General features: G+C 38.1%; 3 protein-coding genes across 8 annotated transcripts in view; 2 read left to right on the top strand and 1 right to left on the bottom strand.

Annotated features, from left to right (window-relative positions):
* The window catches only part of LOC117238140 (kinetochore protein NDC80 homolog), a 152,475-nt gene extending 141,546 nt beyond the window's left edge, over window positions 1-10,929 (top strand). Inside the window, exons 3-13 of the mRNA XM_033502796.1 lie at window positions 4,839-4,917; window positions 7,778-8,003; window positions 8,480-8,530; window positions 8,880-8,984; window positions 9,073-9,268; window positions 9,357-9,694; window positions 9,806-9,974; window positions 10,082-10,156; window positions 10,224-10,373; window positions 10,563-10,727; window positions 10,796-10,929. Coding sequence (XP_033358687.1) covers window positions 4,839-4,917; window positions 7,778-8,003; window positions 8,480-8,530; window positions 8,880-8,984; window positions 9,073-9,268; window positions 9,357-9,694; window positions 9,806-9,974; window positions 10,082-10,156; window positions 10,224-10,373; window positions 10,563-10,727; window positions 10,796-10,903 — 1,662 coding nt within the window. The 3' untranslated portion in view covers window positions 10,904-10,929. The remainder of the gene's footprint in view (window positions 1-4,838; window positions 4,918-7,777; window positions 8,004-8,479; window positions 8,531-8,879; window positions 8,985-9,072; window positions 9,269-9,356; window positions 9,695-9,805; window positions 9,975-10,081; window positions 10,157-10,223; window positions 10,374-10,562; window positions 10,728-10,795) is intronic.
* Window positions 10,930-10,935: 6 nt separating this feature from the next.
* On the bottom strand, window positions 10,936-16,938 carry LOC117238138. 5 transcript variants are annotated; one of them, XM_033502793.1, is made up of 3 exons: window positions 16,823-16,852; window positions 13,348-13,389; window positions 10,936-13,019 (listed from the first exon to the last, which is right to left on the bottom strand). In XM_033502793.1, the coding sequence occupies exon 3, from the start codon at window positions 13,007-13,009 to the stop codon at window positions 11,519-11,521; it is 1,491 nt and encodes a 496-aa protein (XP_033358684.1). In that variant the 5' UTR covers window positions 13,010-13,019; window positions 13,348-13,389; window positions 16,823-16,852; the 3' UTR covers window positions 10,936-11,518. The 5 variants fall into 5 exon arrangements, with proteins under 5 accessions (XP_033358684.1, XP_033358682.1, XP_033358685.1 ...); XM_033502791.1 differs by lacking the exon at window positions 13,348-13,389 and adding an exon at window positions 15,679-15,922 and having other exon boundaries at window positions 16,730-16,825; XM_033502794.1 differs by lacking the exons at window positions 13,348-13,389; window positions 16,823-16,852 and adding an exon at window positions 16,871-16,938.
* Window positions 16,939-17,198: 260 nt separating this feature from the next.
* LOC117238137 (deaminated glutathione amidase-like) lies at window positions 17,199-21,848 on the top strand. 2 transcript variants are annotated; one of them, XM_033502787.1, is made up of 10 exons: window positions 17,200-17,257; window positions 17,335-17,522; window positions 17,632-17,983; window positions 18,063-18,166; window positions 18,281-18,588; window positions 19,694-19,840; window positions 20,403-20,587; window positions 20,973-21,141; window positions 21,372-21,605; window positions 21,757-21,848. In XM_033502787.1, the coding sequence occupies exons 2-10, from the start codon at window positions 17,383-17,385 to the stop codon at window positions 21,846-21,848; spliced, it is 1,731 nt and encodes a 576-aa protein (XP_033358678.1). In that variant the 5' UTR covers window positions 17,200-17,257; window positions 17,335-17,382. The 2 variants fall into 2 exon arrangements, with proteins under 2 accessions (XP_033358679.1, XP_033358678.1); XM_033502788.1 differs by lacking the exons at window positions 19,694-19,840; window positions 20,403-20,587; window positions 20,973-21,141; window positions 21,372-21,605; window positions 21,757-21,848 and adding an exon at window positions 18,810-19,388 and having other exon boundaries at window positions 17,199-17,522.
* Window positions 21,849-22,335: the final 487 nt, after the last annotated feature.

The raw sequence follows: 22,335 nt of genomic DNA, 5'->3' as shown, positions 1-22,335 counted from the left end.
ATTTATGTATCTGCATTCTCGAACGCGGTTCGAGGCACCCCGATGCAGAAGAAGAAGACGAGGACGAAGAAGAAGAAGAAGAAGAAGAAGAAGGATCTTCCTTTCTCCGGTCTGTAGCCGCTTCCTTTTACCCTTTGGCACGCCTCGGTGCCCTCGAACGATGTCGCGGATTCGTGCCAACCGAATAACCACCACGATTGCGGACTCCTTTATGCACGATGGTCCACGTCGTTGGAATTTGCTCGGCGAAATCGAAAAAATTCTCGTTCGTTCGCAATCGTGAAATGATTAGGCGAAGGATTTAGCGCAAAATGGACTTTGATTCTTCTAATAGATTCAAAGAAAAATTGTGATAATTATGGAATGACTGTGTATAGGTATGCAATGCTCCATGGTCGCTACCGTCTATTTGTTTGAAATTATATTAGCTTTGAAACTTAATTGTACAAAAAGATGTTATTAATTTATACTTGAAAAATATTCGTTTCGTATCGTCGTATCGCCAGACAAATCTGACAAATCTGTTCCACCATTCGATACGCGTAGGTTAACTCGCGAATGAATCGAGTGGTCTGTAAGAATTATCGTGGGACGAAGAATCGTGTACACGCGGATCCAACTCGGTTAGACATATACGTAGCGTATCATATGGGTGGAAGGCAATTATTCGTGCGGCTGACCCTGAAGGCAATGATAACTGCGGGCGGCACATAATTTTGAGCACCACGAGCCTGCCGCGGCAGTACGTAACTCTGCCGGTCTTATAATGAAGATATAACCGAGCCGACTGCCGAGACATCTTTACGTCCGAGAATGCATGGCTTGTTACTCCGCTTATGATGCCAGAGACTGCGATACGTGGCTCTCTTCCTGTCCTTCGACTCGTTCGATGTTCCTGCACTTTGCCAATGGCGATACCAAGGGCGATCTCTTCCACTTTATCGGTTTCGATAGTTCTCGTAATACGTAAGTAAGTTGTAATTTTCTCCTGCAATACGTTCCAATCATTGTGCTCGATGTTCCACAAGCGCTGAAGAGAATGTCATTGTCACATTCAAAATGGGAAATTTAACTTTAGTAAATTGATCTATTAGGCGACACCGTATATTTACCGGAAATTTTATCCAACATTTTACAAATTCCGATTAAATATAGAAATATCTACTACTACAGTATAATTTACTATACACTTACTATAATTCGTAATATAGAATAACACGAACGTATAATGTACAAATAGTGACGCGCGAAATTCAAAATTCAGAGAAACGACGTTTCACATGTACCAGTGCAATATTTAATTTTTTCCATTTACAATTCCTGGCGGTGCGTCTCTGATGCCAAGTACACGAGCTGAGGTTTTTCGTTTTTTTTTTTTTTTTTTTTATTCATCCTTCATCCTCGCTTCTCGCGGTAGGACGCGAATTACATATTATGGGATCGCGTGCGCAACGCGACGGGTCGACGAGAGGGATGATTAACGGTTATTCGGGCTCAGTTTTCCAAAGACAATTATTTAACTCGTCAATATTGAACAGCGTTCAATTAGAGGAGAATTGAAATGAACACCGTGGAACACGCTTCGAGCGGCCGCCGACGCTGATACAGCGATACCCGCGTTTGGTTTTAAATCCCCATACACGGGATTCGCGATCCGTAAATGAAAATCTGTCGGCGGAACGCGCGGGATATTGAATAACATTTATTCGTACGAAGGGATATTCGCGTTGGAAACGGGGACGAAACTCTTGTTTTTTTGTTTTATATAACGTACAGTGGCTCGCCAGAGTATTTCAACACTCGCCATAGCAAGCTTTCGCGTTTATCTGGTACGTGTTATACGAAACATTTTGAAATTTCGTTAGCGTTGTAATTAGCACGACAGTCGCGATTGCATTGTTATTTCGAATCAATCTGAAAATGTATACAGAAGATATTCACTGCAAACGTATATTTGTGAAATATACTCGTAGCAATTTTGAGCGTATAATAGATATTTTTAACGGTGACACTGAATATCGAGACTTATTAATGGTAAATTACGTATATACGTAGCTTTGTAAAGTTATAAACTATAAATTTGCTATAGCATTGTACGTAAGAATGCATTGTCATAATACTATAATCTGGCACAAAAATCTGGTCGGTTTCACATCCTATACTCGCATCCTCTAACTTAAGAAGCTACACGTGGTCACCGATGACCCATTGAAGGGTTAAATCTCAGACTCGTTTCGTGGCCAATTTTCGCACAGTCGCGCGTTTCCCTCGCTTCCCTCCCCCTCCCCCTGCCGCGTATAATTTCTCTTGTTCTTTCTTTTTCTCGTCCCGCTGCCCCGGCCAACAACCTGGCCTGACGGCTGCGCGTAAAATTGGCCGGAACGCATTTTTCCATTAGGCCGGTACCCGAGCCACGTTACAAATTATAGGTGTACTCTTATTGGAGAACTCGATGAAACGAGGGAACCGATACGCGCGCTTGCTGTTTTCCTCTCTCTGTGCCGCCTGCTCTCCACGACCCACACGGTCCATACTCGCGATCGTCGCGCTGATGGCCAAATCACCGCTTGAAAAAATCACCTACGTTGTATTTTGGACGAGATTAATCACCGACAGACCGAAACGAGTTGTTCGTATATTCGATGTCGGCGGATGTCCTATGAAAAACGATTTGTCTTAGCAACGGACTTGGAAAAATTCTGAAACTGGAGGAGCGATTACGGTCCTATCCAACATGGAACTGCAATAGGAACAAAAGAGTAACGTTAAATGTGAGCGATGCTGCCAGACATCGGAAAATACAATTACTTTGCAATTACATACACATACCTTTCTAGAATCACGACGTGCCTTAGTTAATAGTAACTTGGCAAACTAGCTATTAGAATACCTACATACATCACGCGCATCCCCTTCAGCTGAACATTTCCATCGCAGTCCATTTCTCCGAAACTGCCTAAAACCACTTTAAATCTCTCAAATACACGCAACTTTCACAATTCCCACTCGAAGTGGCCCGCAGTCGCATGGCGTTCATAATAGATGCGCAACGTAGCGTCGATGTACCACGAGCGAACGTAGCATAACCTAACGTAACGTAACAAAATGGTAAAAGTAGCCGGGGGCCATCGAGCCGGGTCGTTAGAGACACGCCCGTGGAAAATACGGGGCTCTCGCGAGCCGCTTGACATTAAAATCACATTTGCCGGTTTTCCACGGAATCCACCGAGCTCGCTTATTCATCGATTACGGCTAGGCTGGCTTCACTTCGTGATGTGTCCGCCACGGCATTAAACGTAATTTAACGGCGACATTTACGCCGCTTGTAAGTGATTTCATTGCATCTCTGACGGATTGCGCACCATCTAATTCAATTGCGCGCCTCTTCCCTCTAGGATCGCGTAATGCCACCTGCGATTAAAGTAATTCCTGACTCGATTTTATACGGATATGGTTAATTGATCGGAATCAGGCATCTGTGCTACCGTGTTGAACTAGTTTGCTCAAGAGGTTATTACCATTCGAGCCGCTGGAATTTTCTTGTCGCCGTATAGTTAAGAGGTTCGTCGATGTTCGAACGTTGGCTTGACAATTCATTGCAATCGAAATCGCGTGCATTCGTGTTTCTTTCTATCGAAGGGAGCGTAGCGTTTATTTTAGAAAAACGTATGTGCCGAGCAACGATTTCATCGATATCAAATATTTCAGAAACTTACATATACTGGCCATTTGTTAGAAAATTCTGACGCACTTTGCCACTGCTTAAAACCGTTCTTGCCATCGGTAAAACGCATAAAATTTTAATATCTCGAAACCACTCGATTCTCACCTAACCCGAAGACCATTTCACAACCTCCTCCTGGTACAAAAAGTCGTTCATTTCTTTTTACGATTAATAAAGCATCCCCGTTAAGGCGCACTTTAACGCAATTTCCCTTTTACGCCCTGGCGAAAAGAAAAAAGAAAAAAAACATACAACGCGTAATCCGTTAATGACACCAAATGAAAATATGAACGTTCTCGGGGAGAAGTTTAAGAGGCAAGAGCCAAGCCGTGTACTGGCACAGAGCGGTGCCATCGATTCCAGAGGGAGTCATCGCGGCATTAAAACTCCAACGATCCCGAGGGCAGATTCCCGGCTGGACGAAGTACAAGGCTCGTCGTTAGGGGTTTGGTCGCGTTAATGACGAAATCTCTCCGTCCTCCCTTCTCATTTTCTTTTTTCATCGGCGATTCAACTGCTTCTCCCGATGGAACTTCTTACCCCATTGTCTCGGTTAAAAGGATTCCACAATAAACAACGATCAACCTCAGCAAATTAACCATAGCCGTCGTGGTCCACGTGGGAGATTTTCTTGGCTGCCTGTGCGAGCGTATCCGAGTCTCCGTTCCGCTAGAGATACGTGTTAACGAAGTTGCATCGCAACCAGAGATTGCCGTTCATATTTAATACCAGGTTGTCCGGAAAGCTTCTTTTCTTTCGTAAGGAAACATTTTTTGTTTTATATTATTCAATGGAACGTCCTTCGATCGGCACAAAATGCATCGTACATAATTCAATAAAATGACATAAAACAAAAAATGTTGTTCGCCTATTACTTCCTCATAAAACGAAAGAATCCTTTCAAACAACCTAATACTTAACGTTAAATACCGATATTTCATAGCTCGATTATTTCAAACAGTTACAGGCAATCTCGCCGTAAAAACGTACAGAAATGACGAGAATTTCAAGCGATTTTCTGCTGAAAAAGAAATATCGTTAAGGAAACATAGAAACGGCTATCTAAGACTCTGGACGCGGAATAAAAGCACGCGTTATTCGTTGTCTGTTGCAGAAGATCGTGAGGAACGCGAACCAGGAGCAGAATGGCTGTTCGTCGCTCGCTGACGCGCAAGAAACGCGCCCCGTCGCAGGTTAGTGTATCTAATTACCCGTGCCGTTTTACATCAACGATTTGCAGTGATTTACGACGAAATTGTGGCGGCGACCTTCGTCCAGTCGGCGCAGGTTCCGGGACAGGCGATGAGGGGGTAAGGACGGGTCGTGTGCACGGGCGACGCCGGGACGGGGTGAGGCGGGGAGCGGAGGGGAACGAATCAGCTAAGCGGTCCGCGGGTAAAAAACACTAAAGGATTCGGTCATTTATCACAGCGCTGCTGCCCCCGGGGCACCACAGGAATGAAAAGGGGAGGAATATAATCCGTTGGACAGACTAATCGCGGACAAACTATCCACATATTATCTACAATAATTTCATGGTACTAGGTCGCATGGTAAGTGGAGGGGTGAAGGGAGGGGGGAGGGGGGAGGAGAGCTTCTCTACGTCTACACCGTAACGAAATGAGATTTCGTAACGAAATACATAGTTTATTAGAAATGGCTCGGTCGATGGAAGAGTATTTTACGTTACGGTAGTTTTGTTGGGCCGGCAGGCTGTCAGGATTTTTCGAATTGGAGCGTAAGAGTGTTTAGAATTTTATGAAGCGTTGAGGTTACATCGTCAAGTTGCGTACTATTCGTAGTAAATAGGTAGGTTACCAATTTCTTTTCTTTTTTTTTGGATTGTACGCAATTATCGCCAATTAATTTGGATTGTTCCTCGCCCGGTTACACCGACGATACCAAATTGATGTAAATTGTAATTAAGAATTGTACTCTTCGAATTCGATAATCATCGAACATAACCTATACGTCTGTATGTTGGAATTTTTCACGCGCCATTGCTATTCTAAACAATTAAATGATTATTGGCTTAAACCTTAGGGCACTACGCAGCCTGCCTACGCGAAGCTGGTAAAATAAAAAAGAATATAACGAGTTAACCTTACATGCATATTCATGCAACGTCGAAACAGCGCGAACAGCGTAAACCAGATCGCTACACAACGGGAAAGGTATTTTGTTCGCATTTTTTTCATCTTTTTTTTTTTATTTTTTTCCCTTGTTTTCAAATAAAGAAAGCCCCGAATATTCCAGCTATCAATTCAGTCTGGGATCAATTTACAGAGTGTACGCGGGTGTTTCGGTCAGCGAAACGCCGGTCCCAATTCGCGCGAGCTATTTTTGCACGCTGCGGTCTGCGCAGTCTACCTGCCCGCGTAAATATACAAGCAGCGGCCGTGCTGCAATTTTGAAGCCTGTCGCGCATAAATAAAGTGAACTCGAGCGTGGAAATTAATTAGCGTGCCGACCAAGGGGCAAAGTATAGGGAAAATTCACCGGCATCGCCATTTAATTGACAAACAAATTTCATTAGCGCGTGCAAGCTGCGCGTGTAAGCCCTTTCCGTCTAATTAGTACTAGTTTATTGAACGTTGACCATGCTGTTACAATTTTCCGTGCTTTAATCTTGCGAATGTAATAACAACTTCTCGATCTCTTTTTCTTACTTTACTCTTCCTTTCGACTTTTAGCCTTACGTATGTAAAATTGCAAAAAAAGAACGATGATTTCGATATCGAGAGATCTGATCGCAAGCTGGAATCTTATCGCAAACGAAATTTACGTAAATACCTAATTTTTCGCAAAATAAAAATAAAAAAAAAATATATACATATATACATATATATTTATATATGTCCATATCTTTAAAATCTTGTGCAAATCAAAGTGCGAAATTAAGTTTAATTCTTGTATTTCTAGAGAATTTAGGATCCGACGATATTTCTCACCGATCGAATTAAGAGAAATTCCGTCGGAGCTCGTTCGCGTCGACGAATGACGAGCAGTGATCGATTGCGAAACCACGGACCAGTTAAAGGGGACAGTCGGGGACATATGGAAGATTGTTGCAAAAGTATACGGCGTCAGGGTGCACATATAACGCCTTCAAATTACAGACTGGCCAAGGACCATCCATCACAACTGGGCCCATGGGACTTACGGTCTTTGCGCACCGCCCCAACGTTTAAGTCGTTAGCAATTTCCTGCACGGGACTATTTTCGGCCCCAAATTCCATATGGCCCGATAATATCCGATAATACGGTCCGACCAGGCAGATTGGAATGGAGGGGATGTTCGTTTTGTCTCGCCGATAGTCGTGTCCGGTCGTATTACCCATACGAAACCCCCACTTTTGTAGAAATTTCACGTCCGTTCGAACTGTATCTTTATACATTGTCGACTGGCGGTTTCGCTACGATCGAGAATGGCGAGTCGCCTCCAATAACAGTAATCTCCACTGGAAACGCCTTTGTTTAAGTAATTCGACTCTAAAGATTGTAAGCTATCTCGTAAGCTTCCCTTTGCGGACACGCTTCGGTTCTAATTTCCTATTACCTTCGACGAATGGAGAAATGAAATTTTCGCTGGCCGAATACGAACGAGTTCTCGATGAGGTGTTTGTATAGTTATGAGATTACATTCGGTAATTTAATATTGTTGGTGAAAGTATTCTTTTAATAAGAAAGCTGTATAATCGGAATTATTTGTTACCCTACTCTGATATTTTAAATACGAACGATAGTACTTTAATATTGTAGAATTCCAATAGTAAGATATCTTTGATATCGCTTTTTACGGCAATATTTTTATAGATACTTTGCCCCGTTTTTTCCGATTTAAATATCGTATGTGAAAATGCAATAACATTATCGAACAATATGCTTGTTTTTCGAGTTGTGCGAATTTATCGATATAGCAGATTTCATTGCTGTAGATAATATCGGGAAATATCACCAGGTGGCAGTAGCGCACAGAACTCGAACGCTCCTCCGATAATATCTTACAAATACTATTTGTACATTGTGTATTGCCTTTTATACGTCTTCTAGATAAAAGATTCGACACAGAAACAAAAACAATTTGTACACAAACTCCCATCGAAGCTATCCAGTTGGACGAGAAAAATCTCTACGATAATAAACTATCGACTGAGGCGAATCATTTCGCCCCGTCGTGCGTTCATTTCAAAGAAAAAAAACTGTCGGCATTTCGGTGTATCGACGAGGATTCTGCTCCCCAATGCCTGATCGAGGAAGCCCTCGCCAGAGGGACTGAGGTATGCAAAGAGTATGTATATTAAAATATTGCAAAATTCTCAAACAAAAATTCGAACGATCCGTCGGAACTTCCAATCGTGTGTTATTGAATTTGAAGAATTTAAACATTCAAAATTTATATCAGTTTTTGTTATATGGATCGCTTCTCGGAGACTCTTCGTTTATACATCCAGTCAAATAAGATTCCTGTTTTCAATTGATACTCGTTTGTCAAGTATGTGAAAGGCTCACCATTTTTAAATACACACACGTAGTACGGTATTCGTCTTGCACGGCTAGCAAGTTGAACAAAAAAGAAAAAGAAAAAAGAAAAAATACATCTGCAATGTATAAGAGTTTTCATAAAATCCACTCGACTATTCAATTCGAATTTCGACGGAAAACAAACAACGACTTTTCCACAATATCAGCCGGCGTACCTAATGTAAATTTTCCTTTTTTGCCGGAACGAAATATCCACGTTGAATCGAATTGGCGCATCGAGCAGCGGACAAAGGGGAAAATATCGCCGAACAAGGAGGCCGAGTGAGTTTATAGAGAATATATAAAAGCCGTCTGTTTCCTTCATTTTTTTTTTTTTTTTTTTTTAATTTTTTGTCGAAAAAGTCTGACGATTTTTCCAGCCGGCCAGAAATTCAAGGGAAATTCGATCGCGCGAAAATATGCCAAAATTAATCGTAGCCGTGGATTAATGAAATTTTTCTCCAAACTCGTATCTACTTATACAGGGTGTAACAAAGGTATTTGCACGACAAAAGTGAATTTCTGGGAGCTAGAATCAAAGAGCGGTAGATCTCTAATATTTAAATATTCAGCCTCTTAATCTTCGAGTATCTTCTCGTTAAATTTGATTAATCTCAAATTTGTCCATTAGATACGAGACGATCATATCGCAGCTGGAAGCGAAGCTCAGTCGAACGAAAGAAGATCTGGAAGTGGCTTTGAAGGCGAAACCAATCGCGAAAGAAAAGTACAAAAAGTAAAGTTACATACGGAACGTTCTGCTTGTATAAACGATAACGTAATTAAAAAGCGTGTTGCTTACATCGAGCTCTTGTCCAACACAGATTGTTAGAAAACGCGAAAGCAGAAGCACGTAAAGAAAACGAGATGTTGCAAGAAAACATCGTGCGTATTTGTACCTCTGTTTTGGAAAATTTTGGTCCCCGTACAGTAGATCAGAGAAGGAGTAGTAATTACCAAATTAAATCTCGTAGAAAGTTAAAGTGTCACGAGAGGATTGCGAGTAGATTACGTAAGAAGGTATATCAATTTAGAGTAACAGAGTATTTTAGAAACGAAGACAGCGATATCGAATTGGAATTCGTGTCACGCGCTTCGCTTTTATCAGCTGCACACGACAGTGGCAAGAATGAACAAATTGAAACGAGAATTAGCCGTGACTCGGAGGAAGCTAAAAAGTAAATGCGAGGAGCACGAGTCGATCAGCGAATGCTTTGACCAGCTGAAGCAAGAAATGGAGGCAACCGAAACGAATTTGAACAATCTAATAAGCGAAAATCTTTCCTTAAAGAGGAAGATAGATGACACGCGGGACTGGTTGCAGTACACCACGGGGAAGGAACACCATAGGGGGAATTCTCGAGACGCGTGTAAGAACAGAGAGCTGGCAAATCTGAAGAAAAAAGTGGAAGAGGATTCGGCGACCATTGCTCACCTTAAAAACAAGTATTTGAAATTTGCTTAATGAAAAAGAAGTTGTTGGTATTCCGAATTGGCTACAAATTTGATTAGTAATCGCGTTATCTTCGTTTTTAATAAACTAATAAAATAATTTAGATTAGTACGATTGGAGTCGGCGAACGCCAACAAGGGATTTTTACTGAACAGTTACAAGGGTCAGCTGACAGAGTTGACTAAAGAGAAAGATCAATTAGTATCTAAAATGAGCAGCTTGGAGAACGAAGTGAGCAATGTTCGAAACAGTAACTCACAATTAAAAGCAAAGGTATGTATTTCTGAAAGAAATGCTGAAGAAAATACTTTGATAAGCTTGTGCATATGTGTAATATAGTTTAGAATACTTTAATAAGGCTAATTAATTTATCCTATTAGATTTCCGTTTTAAATGATGAAAAGGATAAATTACTGTCAGACAATGAAAAATCGAAGGCGGACATGAAGGGAAAGGTGAAAAGATTCGTACTACGTAGTTTGGTAATTTTTACGTAAATAAAAATTGTATCTGGTTGGTCAGATGGAAAAGCAATGTGCGAAAAAATGTGGCGAGACAGTGCAACAGGAGATTGAAGTTGTGAAAGCTAAATACGAGGAGACTATTAAGTCAACGAAAATGAAGCTGCTGGTTACTAAAACTCAGAATATCGAATACTTAAACGCCATCAAGGTACATATAATGCAGTTACACATACTTTCGATATTAATTTTTTAATTTCCGAAATTTCGTACGTTGCAAACAGGTTTTCCCATAAATTAATTAGTCAATTATATCAATAATATAATTGATTAATCATAAAATGAAATATTATTATTTTTTAAATTATAAAACTCTTGATAAGATGTTGCTTGAAATTAGGAATTTTTGAGAAAACTCTACGAACTCCAAGGAGATCGTGAAACGCAAAAGTTTTCGAACGAAAATGAGGCAAGCGAAAGAGAAACTCAAGAAACTATCTGTAATATTTTGAATATGACACCGGATGAATTGTCTGGCTTTATTAATGGAAAGACTAAAAATTCGGTAATCTATTGCTAAAAATTAATAGTTCAAACCGTTAAATGATGTTAAACAAAGATGAATCGTTACAGATTAATCTGTGGATGGTCGAATTAAATCGAATAATTGCGACAAATCAATTCTCTAAAGATCTATCGAAGTTTCTATTGAATAAGGTAACGAAGAAAACAAAGACGTAACAAAGGATCAGAGAAATTTGGGGTTCCACGTGTTCTTTTCAAAATCCTTTCGCTGTATATTCATAAACAAAATGTACAATGCAATATTACTTTCGATATAATTTTCAAATAAATACAGTTCGCCCTTTCTAAAAATTTCGTCTATATCGTAGTATAAAAATCGACTGGAAACCATCACCAACCCTCGTGTTACCTACTTTGGCCTTTTAGGTCTAGGTCATCATGAAATTAATCTTTTAAAACTTACACGCGACAATGAAGAACCAATACATAAATCTTCCTAAAAGAATTCTGTATTGAAAATGCTAATTGTACGTACTAAAGCAAACACCACGAACGATGATCGTATGAATAACGATAAATAAGTATGAAAAGTAACGGAGAATCCGTAAATCACAATACGCATGATCATACAATTACTTTGAAAGATCTATCCCATGTCTAACTTCGACTAAAACAGCATCCAGTATCGATGCTTGCTTAGAATATTCAGACCTATTTAATTGCCTATCAAGATTCAGTAGAGAAAGACAGTGATGCATCAAAGCGAACGGTGTCCAAAATCCTTTCCAAAAATCCGCTACTAAACTGTGAAAAAGAGAATTCATTCGGCGATCAATTGTCGCTCTGTAGCTCGCTCGATCCGGTCGCGTCCGGTGCCTTCTGCAACTGTGCGCTCTGGAATCTCTCGTATCCGTTAGTATCCCCAAAGATCTTCCTTCCAGGGATTCTCTCGTCGTCCTTCACGCTCACTTCTGTCGCGATCTGCACTGGCCAAGGCAATTTGCCCTCGTTTCTCATCGAAATCTGATTAGCTAATTTCCTCTCGTTATTCTGATCATACGGATCGTTGTTTCGAAAAGTTTCCAGCGTCGCTTTACGACGACCCTCGTCTTCGGGATAAGGATAAGGCCTCTCCACGAAGCTCGACCTCTTCGAGTAGTTGTCATAACCATCGTAAAGGTTTCTATACCGATATCTACTAGGGTCAACGTTTCCTGGAATACGTTTGTAGCTTCCATCCCTAGAAACTGGCGTTCTAGTTCCGTCATAGGGTCTAGGATAATTTCTCAGGTCCACAGGTTTTCTCACTATTTCCGGCAAGGTGGCATAATAGATGATCCTTTTGGGTTTGGGCGTGGGTCTGCTACGACCATATAGATCCAAGTCCTCGTCCCTGTACCGATCATAATAATAAGAATAATCGTTGGGAACACGCATGTAGTAGTCTCTTTCCATCCTGTAACGGTCCGGGTAATAGTAACTGTACCCACGGCGGTAGGATAAAGGATCGTAGTCTCGATCCCTGATAGCGCTTCTGTACCACGGGACGTCGTAGTCGTCGTATCCTCTCGTAACTGGCATATCTCGTGCTTCTCGTTGTTCGTAACTCCTCCTGTGCTGGCTGGTCACGAAATCGGCTCTTGGAGCATGGTAACCTCTTGCGTTCGCTAATTCTTCGCCGTCTGCCGTTTGGTGCATCGTCTGGTCCAGGCTACTTCTATGAGGAAACTCTATAGACAATGGTTGAGAGGACCAATTTTCTGCGGAGCTAAGACGTACTTCTCGGACATTCTTAGTGCTCGATATTTGTTCCAGCCTCGTCTCGTTCTCTGTATCGCGACGAACCCTCGATACGGCCCCCGTTGCTTCATCCGCAGTAGCCTTTGTCGAATCTTCGTCTTCTTCTGGACGGAGGACAGTCATCGCTAGGCCCGTTTTAAATATATTGTCCCGGTGTTCTGCGTTATTCGTTTCGCCACGACTTTCGTATCGGTCGTAGGGCTCTTCGAACGTGGGTTCGAATCGATCGAGGTATTTCTGGTTGAACACAGAGTGCGGTTTGGATATTGCAACAGTGTTGGATTCGATGAATTTCGATTGGTCGGTTTTTAGATTACTTTGAGCGGCTTCGAAAGGATTGAGATGACCGACTCCGCTCACGCTGCGAACTTCGAACGCGGAAGAGTCGAGCCGCGGCCACGATGGGTGATTCCAGGAATCGGTCGCGTATGGCAGGATCTGCCATGCTTTGCCGATCCCCGCCGCGCCGATTTCCGTCAACAGGCACAGTAACGGAGATATTTGGAACAGAAGCAGCCGCATATTCGTCTATCTGAAATTAAAGAGATGATTTCATGTAGAAGATACAAATTCGTTTCCTGATGTCGAAATGCCGAACAAGAGGAAAATGAGACATACAAGTGACAAATTTTGAAAAATAATATGTGTTCTAATAATAGAAGATAAATGATAAAAAAGAGAATGTAATCCCCATTCTTCTATGTATTTTAATTTATGAAACGTAACTTCTGAATGACTTGTAATAGTTTTAAATACATTCGCTGGAACTAGCCAAGCATAGAAAAAGGAGGCTTAAAAGAGAATAAAAGGGAGTAGATGAAACCGCGAATTATCAGTCTAAATGAACCGTGAATGTCAACCTAAGCTTTCACCAAAACCCTAGTGAAACCATGAAGGCACCATGACAGACGTTTAATGACCGTTCCGTCCGGTAAATCTGCGCGCTCAGATGAAATCGTGTCCCCGACCGCGTCGTCGATTCCCCATAACAAATATAATTTCCCAGCCGTTTCCGCGGCATTATGCGCCGAGTTCCGGACTACGCGTAGATCCGGTAGCGCGATTGTTCACTCGACTACATTTACCATAGCATCCTCCCGCGAAATCGAACTAGAATTCGACTCGACACGCGTACGCGCGCAACCACAGAGAGTTCAACGCACCAGTACCGTCAGACGATTCGTATCTACCGTCAAAATTTTTCATTGCGATGATGTTTAATAACGTTGCAACGATCGCTAATTTTCAATATACATATATGATCGTAATAAAAAATGTCTACTCTTCTTAGGCTGTTATTTGTATAACATTATACGGAAATGTATGTTTTACGTGATTCAGCTTCTCTCGACGCGTGGATCCATTGGGAAAACTGCTATATTTATGGTAACTTAATCGTTACAATAACATAAGAACACGTAAAACCGACTCAAAGTCGAAAAAACATGCTGATGTATATGCTTGATACAACTCAAGTGTATTATATAGGTTTCAGGCATCACCGCCCATTACTGCACCATCAACATCAATCATCTACGTGGTTCTACACCACGATCATTCATCTGCAAAAACGATAATTAAAAGAGAAAGAGAAAGAAGAATTGCTGCACAAACTTCGACAACCATGAGACTTCCGTATACAGATACAACAATGAGATCACCGTGAAATTGTCTTATCTTGTTCTTTTAATCGCGAAAAATCTGTCCGTAAGTTCGTGGACCGTGTCGAACAGAACGCTATATACGAGGCAGGACGGGTTTTTGTCCGACTGTTGCACGGTTAAGAGCACGACGAGCAACACTGTTCGTGGCGATAAAATGAAGGTAAAAAAATGCAACGAGGAAACAAAGGATAGAACGTCTAGACATAGCGGAACAAATCTTCGGCAGGAAGATCTTCTCCGTTAACATCCACTCCGCACAGTTACGCTCGCTCTTTTACAGTTAGCCTCGCGGACCTGTCTTAATTTGTAACTACGTTTCGGGACATCCTCGACACGTTCTCCAACGCGTAGGTTTCATACGACAAATTCAATGTCATAGTGGTTTAAGTCGTAATTCCAAATGTTTGAATTCATTTTTACTCTCAAACATATCTTCCCTTTGGTTTCAGAACTGATTAGGTCGTAACTTTATTCTCTGCCATTTCTGTTTTCACGGTTTGAACAGATGTAATCTATTTTTTACGGTAATAAACACAGAGGATTATTTTATGAAAACTGGCAATGGCCTAACTTACACCACTATGATTCTCAACCCTGTTTTCCATATTGCGTTATATAATATTTTATGAAACGTTGGTGCCGTACAGGATGAAACGATCTCGGGCGAATCAAACGTCTTATTTTCCCTTACGCCATTCAAATTACAAAAATATGCAAACTTTTTAACATTCAACTCAGCTGTCTCATTGCCTGGATTCGGTCAACTGTACGCATACCGGTGAACAGTAGATAATTGTCGGTTTCACGATGGGATTCCGAAGAGGAAATTGGATAACGGATAGGTGAGGAGCTCTGAAGTAGGATAAGAACGTAATTGTAACTCGACTTTTGATGATTTATTGCTTAGCTAGCGGGATCGAGAGCGTGACTGGTGATGTAGGATACTGAGGAAAGTTAATTAAACTTAACTTCATTACGTAGGGTAAATAAGACGTTTGATTGCAGTAGAAATTGTCACATATTTGATAAATGTTAGATTTATATATATAAGAAAAATTTATAAAAGATATGTAAGAGTATAAGACTATTTCTAAGAAAGATAAATTATGGGCTTTTGATCAAATGTTTGAATTAATTTTATTATAGCATTCCCTATTTTAACCATTTAGACGTTAACTATCGAGAAACCAGTCCAGTGTATCGTATATCTCATCATTTGCATAAAAATAAAATCTGCACGTTAAGGCTGTACAATTAAATGAAATTAAAAGGACACACTGTAACTCTGGCACAACTGTCCTTGTTTCCGCAACTAATTACCATTTGTCCCATTTCATTAAAACTTTTTAATAACCGGTAAGTAAATTGATGAAATTTTCTCGGTTCAATTTATGAGCGATGAAAATCAAAATTGCTTAAAAGTACCAGTCCCCGATATCTCCAAAAATATGCAATTTCTAACCGTATAATAATCTATAAGCAGAGAAATTTCAATGAAAATTTAAGACAAAAAACAAGTAAATTTACCTGGATTCCAGAGCGTGGCCGGCTTTCGAATGTCGTTGACTGTTCAGAGTTACCACGCTTACTACGGTCCGTGAACTACGGCTTCCCGGTTTACCCCGGCTTCGTATCTGCATACCGTGTGCTGTTGTCGCCGCTAAAACACGCTCACCCCTCTACTCGCAGACTTAACTACCGTTCTCAATTGGTCGCTGTTTTTAACTGTATTTCTTGTTCCGAAAGATAGGTAAATGACTTCCTCTACGATCTACGAGCCAACACAATCGAAGATGATCATTTAACGTAGCTTATAGGAACAGGCAGGCTACGGGCACATTCACGCTCCGATCGTCTGTAGAACGCTAAAAGGTAGAATTCTGAAAACTGTAGAACAAACGAGCGATAGTATTGTTAAAAAGACAAGTTAAGAGTACATAAATATGTAGTAAGAGGAAAGAAAAGATCTTCAACTGACAAACAAGTGATTATGTCTATCATCATTTCGTCAATGCGGTTAAGGATAGTTATATACATTTATACATTACATTCTATGAGTTACAGTTGCATGAAACAAAGGAGAAAGTGATGGGAGCAACTTATCTGCTCATTTATCCTCTGCACGTTCGGAGATGCGCATTAACATTATCATAATCGCTCAGTTGAACTATACTCGTATTAGTATGTTTTATCTTCTTCGTTAGTACATAAGAAGTACTTCAATATCGAAATAACCTGTGAAATCTAAGCGATATATATATACTTTCAATGTGATTATCAATAGTTTAGTTTATTTAATTCAACATATGTATATTTTCATGAAAACAAAAGTACGCCAAATTTTAACGAGCAATAGCCTTCGTTTTACATCTCTATACGATAATTTGCAAGATGCAAAAAAAAAGCGGAATAGAGAATCTGATCTGAAAATAGAATGATCTTGAATAAATTGTAAAGGACATAATAGCGCTGTCATGCGCTATGGTGCATAAACTAGGGTAGAATTAAAAGCGTAGTAGAATGTAAATTGTTAACAAATAAAAATTAATCTAGGTATTATTAAAGAAATTTGTTTCACCTTCTAAACTTTTTGATGATTGGTTTACTTTGAGTATTTTGTATATTTTTGCATATCATGAGCATTCTGTACATTTCTATACATTTAAATTCTCTATGAATACAAAATGATCCGCACTCTACTTCATAGTATACTCTATGCGTTTAAAATGCTCTATTAGAAGCTTAAACCTATCAAAATACAGCTCCTGGGGAAATATGAACTTTCACATGAACACATTATCGATTTTCCGATTCAAACGTATAGGCAGGCATATACTAGCATGTGTCACTTTCGGCATTTGGATGCATGGTGCAGCACTACTCCGATAACAAAGAGAACCATAAGAGGTAATACTCTCAGTTTCTCTCTAAGATATCCTAGCCGCTGTCGGCACTTGGCCGCATGGTGCAGCACCAGCTCGGTAACATAGAGAACCATAGGCGTCAGTTCTTGTTATTTCCTCTCTGATATATGTTTACTTTAATATCGCTTATTCAGTCGCTTGATATATCGTCGGAATAAAATTTTAGTAATGTGAAAGTAATTGTGAGTAGATTAATAAAGTATAGTAGGATATTAGATTCATGTACATAGTTTCAAGTGATATCAATCTTTATGTCTAATATATACATGTGTATTGATCTATAAGTCAGTGTTAAAATAACAAACAAATGGCAGAAGAGGGAAAGAAGATTTCTTTCGGTTTTGCGAAATCTATTAGGAAACCTGTGTTAAAAAATGTTATTCCACAAGAAGAAAAGAAAGTTGATTACATTGAATGTCTTGATGAAAAAGGTATTAAAGTAATAGGGTGAGTTCGAAAAGTAAAATTTATAATCGAGAAACACATAACCTCAACCTAACCTATAAAAATCACCAATAACGGAATACATATATTTGAAAACAATCTTTTATTTCAGTGAGGAAGAAAAAAAAGATGAACCTTTAATTATTCCATTGCTAGGTTCAAAAACCTGGCACGATAGAATTGTTAATAAAATAGATGCAGACATTTTCCTTCCGAAGGCAGATAAGGAAAAGGTAGAAGACACTAGTGTTAACGAGTCAAAGCTATCTAATGGAAAAACATCGCCAATAATATCAATAAAGAAAGAGCCAGTTGAAGATAGTGAAAATAAAGTTGTTACTTTAGAAGAGCAAGCGGCTAAAGAAATCATTGAGGAACTTAAGTCAAAGAATGAACATGAAACTAAAACAAATGATTTAACTTTACCTTTAGTAGAAGATGAATCATTAAGAGGCAAAGAACAGGTACGTTATCAACATACAGATCTGCAAAGCACAGATGTATTACATTTGCATATTATAAATATTGTTTTGTATTTTTCAGTCTACGTTAGAAGATTATGAAAAAATTCCTATTGATGCTTTTGGTGTAGCAATGTTACGGGGAATGGGATGGCAACCAGGAAAGGGAATTGGTAGAAATGAAAAGTATGAATTTTACTCTAGATTAAATTAATTATATGTGTTTAATACATCACTTATTGGAAAGTAAACAGAGAACATCATTTTTTATTTCACAATTTTTTATACTAACTATTACAGATTAGTAGCAGCTGTCATACCAGAATTACGACCAAAAGGTATGGGTCTTGGCGCAGACAAAGTAGCATTGCAGAAGAAAAATACAGATTCCAAAAAAGAAGAGGAAGAACTTAAAATCGAGAAAGGAACATTTGTGAAAATTATAGCTGGAAAACAAAGTAATAATTATGGTCAAATAGAAGGATTCGATGATGATGCAGGAAGGCTCATAATAAAACTAGCTCTTGGTGGAAATATAATATCTGTAAATGAATTTATGGTACAGCCAGTGACTAAATCAGAATATTCAAAGAACTCAAAAGTTCTAAGTTAGTATGAAGAGTTAGTTTTTCATTAAGGGACTTTTAAGAAAATAAATTTGAATTGACATAGACATATAAAGACATAATCAGACATGTAGAAAAACTAATTTAAGAGTACCTGTAAGTGTGTTGTTGTAAGCAATTTTTTAAAGGTCCCTTATATTTTTATATGAAATATGATAAATGTAGAGGTTTTAGCTTTTAGTATTTTATGGGGTTAATTTCAGATACAAAAAAGTATGAGGAATATAAGGACAAGGAATCCAAGGGACTCAAGCAAAAGACGGATAGAAAAAGATCAATGTCCCCTGAACCCGAAGACAGTGAAGATGGTGACAAGAGTAGTAATAAACGAAAGAAAATCAAAAGTACGATGCATAATAAGGACAAGTATGATAAAATGGGGGATAAAAAATCAGAAAGACGAAAAAGGCGCTCCAAATCTAATGACGACGGCGATAGTGATTCTGAAAAGAAGAGACGGAGAGAAAGAAGTAATTCTAATAGTAGTGATTCTTATAAATCAAAAAGATTGAAGAAGTCAAAGAAACATAAAAAACACGATTGCTCATCTGAAAGATCAAGTAAAAAACATAAAAAGAAAGACAAAGAAAGAGAAATAGTTAGAGATAAGAAATCCAGAGATTATGCAGACAGAAAGAAACACAAAAGACGAGAAAGATCAAGATCTCGATCATTTAGTAGGCAGTAATATTTTCCAGGAACGTATTCGGTCATTTTACTTTCAAGATAAATTGTACAATTTTATTTATACACATTTTATAATAAAATGTATTTTTACAAAAGTATATTTATTTTCTTGCCCTTAACTGGAAATTACATTTGATTATAATATGTAATAATGTTTACAATTACATCAAAATTAATGTCCTAAACTTTACCAAGAATTATTAAAAGTCCCTGCATATTGCTTACGTAATGTTGATATTGAGTAGTACCATACATAACCTCAACATTATGATACTTACAAACATCGCTAAACAAGTAGTGCGAACGATGTCGAGTAAGTATTCACTATGTAAAAAGTATTTATAGATAAAAAGTATGGGAAATATATAACCGAATGTATTTAACTTTTCCAACATTTTAGCATTTCGCTTGGCGTTGGTACAACTTGAAGTAAATGAAGTAAAACGCAAAAATGTAGAGCGGGCAGTTTCCTACATTTCTAGCGCAAAAGAGCACAATGCTGATATTATAGCTCTTCCTGAATGCTTTAATTCACCATATGGAATACGTAATAATTTGTTTTTTTTTTCAATAATTTACCATGTGTGTAACAACTATATAGAAAAAGTAAAAGTAGACAAATTACCTTACCGTTTATACTTCCATAAAGATTGTGAATTGAGTCGAGAATATAGGATTTCCCCATTTTCATGATTATCGTGATTTTTGTATAAATATATTTTTTAAGATACTAATAATTAGGTACTTATAAATTAGTATTATCAATTATTTTGCATTTATAATTCCGCCTCTAGTATAAGTGTTAATTGAAAACTAACTTTATGTTTCAAAAAGTACTAGCAAAGTCGTTGAGTAACAAGCCACTGATGCTAACACAAATAGCATTGTCGTAATTAAATATTTCTAAATATTCATTTTTCATTTTGAACCTGTAGAAACAATTTATTATATATACTATTAGCTAAGTAATTGCATATTTAATTAAGTCGAAATATAAAACTTAGTTATTTTAATAATTTAAAAAATAAAAAACTGACAAAAATTTCAATTTAATTTATGGTTGGAACAAAAGACAGTTATTTTTCATTAATTGAAATATTGCAATGCAGAGTACTTTCCAAAATACGCCGAGAGTATTCCTGATGGTGAAACGAGCGTTGCTTTATCGAATGCAGCTAAAGAAAACAACATCTATGTAGTTGGTGGTACGATACCTGAAATAGAGGGCGATAAATTGTACAATACCTGTACTATTTGGGGTCCCGATGGAACTTTGATAGCAAAACACCGAAAGGTAAGTAATATATTCCTTTATGGCTTTGAATTTGAAAATATTGGGGTGAAGAAAGTGACTCTATCTAGGAATAATTTAGGAATATACATATGTACATACGTATACTATAACCAATTCTATAATTTACGGTTTATAAAATACGTTATGATACGGAAAACGCCCATTTTTGTTGTAATGTGTAATATAAATTTTTCACATACGAAAATACTTATTTTTTCTCCTTTTTAAACATTATTAAATGATAAGATTTTTTAATAAAAGAAAGTGATAAAAACGCTGTCAGTTATTAAATAAAAAATAATTAAAGTTTAGGAGTTGGTAACTTTGATATTAAATTACAAAAGTTGCAGCAATAGAATTAGCGACTACATTTTTATGTTATTAGGTACATCTATTCGACATCGACATTCCTAATAAGATTACTTTTCGAGAGAGTGATTCACTCAGTCCTGGTAACTCCCTAACGACGTTCGATGTGAAGGGCTGCAAAATAGGTATTGGCATATGCTATGATATTAGATTCGAGGAAATGGCACGCATTTATCGGAACAAAGGTACAGTAACTTAATCGATCAATACTTAACTAGCAAAAAATTAAATATCTGTATAAAAAGAAGCTTAATTTAAAAAACCAGTATATTTGCTAAAAATGAAACAAATAAAAGAATTAAAAGCACAATAAGAGGACTGTCCTCGCATATTCAGAAATGATGGAATGTGAACCGTGCAACTACGAAGTTAATTGGTATTCGGTGGCTTCATATTTCCTGCTTCTCTGGGTTAGGTTGCCAAATGCTGATATATCCAGCGGCATTCAATATGACCACTGGACCACTGCACTGGTCATTACTTCAGCGTTCCAGAGCGAATGATAATCAATTATACGTTGCTTGCATATCACCGGCTCGTGTTCCTTCAGCAAGTTACGTCGCATGGGGGCATACACAGTTGACCAATCCCTGGGGAAAGATTCTTTACGATTTGGAAACTCAAGAGAATATGGCAGTCACCGATATCGGTAATTTACAGCTTAAAATTAAAAGCGAGAGATCCATGATGTAATTAATTTTTAGTCTCGTTAATTTATCGATTTAGCCATCTTCCTCTGTATTTGTTGAATTTATTAGTAAGCATTACTTATTACTTCGTATGTTTCTTTTTTCTAACAGATCTAAAAGTTGTTGAGGAAGTAAGGGCTCAGATACCTACATTTTCTCAGAGACGTACAGATTTGTACGACACTGTCTGTAAGAAGGAGTAACTCTACACTAAAACAGAAAATGTTTTTTTTATAATATTTCTACTACAATATCCTTTTTTTGTGAATTATTACTAATTTCTTATCATTTGTACTAAATGAATGACTCAATTAAGAAAACCAAAACGTTATAAATAATAATCTGTATATCTTGTGTATCAACATGTAATTGGATATTATAATAATATAGGAATGCTATAATAATATAGGATAATAATATAGGAGAATAGAATAATAATATATAATAATAATATGCTTTTAAACACCTTTAATATCGATCACATAAATTGTTATAATTCACAATGATTACGCATACATAAAAGACCCCTTGATAGTAAAATTTACGATCAAAAGGCAATTACGTATCGTTTAACAACATTTAATTTATAACACCTTTTAAACATTTAGACAGATTAACACATAACACTTCTTATATATAAACATCAATTCGAAGTTATCAGCTTGGAGAAATTGGTCGATTAATACCAGT

This window comes from Bombus vosnesenskii, unplaced genomic scaffold (assembly GCF_011952255.1).
Source record: "Bombus vosnesenskii isolate JDL3184/JDL3185 unplaced genomic scaffold, Bvos_JDL3184-5_v1.1 scf7180000013436, whole genome shotgun sequence".
NCBI lineage: Eukaryota > Metazoa > Arthropoda > Insecta > Hymenoptera > Apidae > Bombus > Bombus vosnesenskii.
Note: the sequence above shows the minus strand (reverse complement) of the source record. Positions and strands in the feature narration are given on the sequence as shown.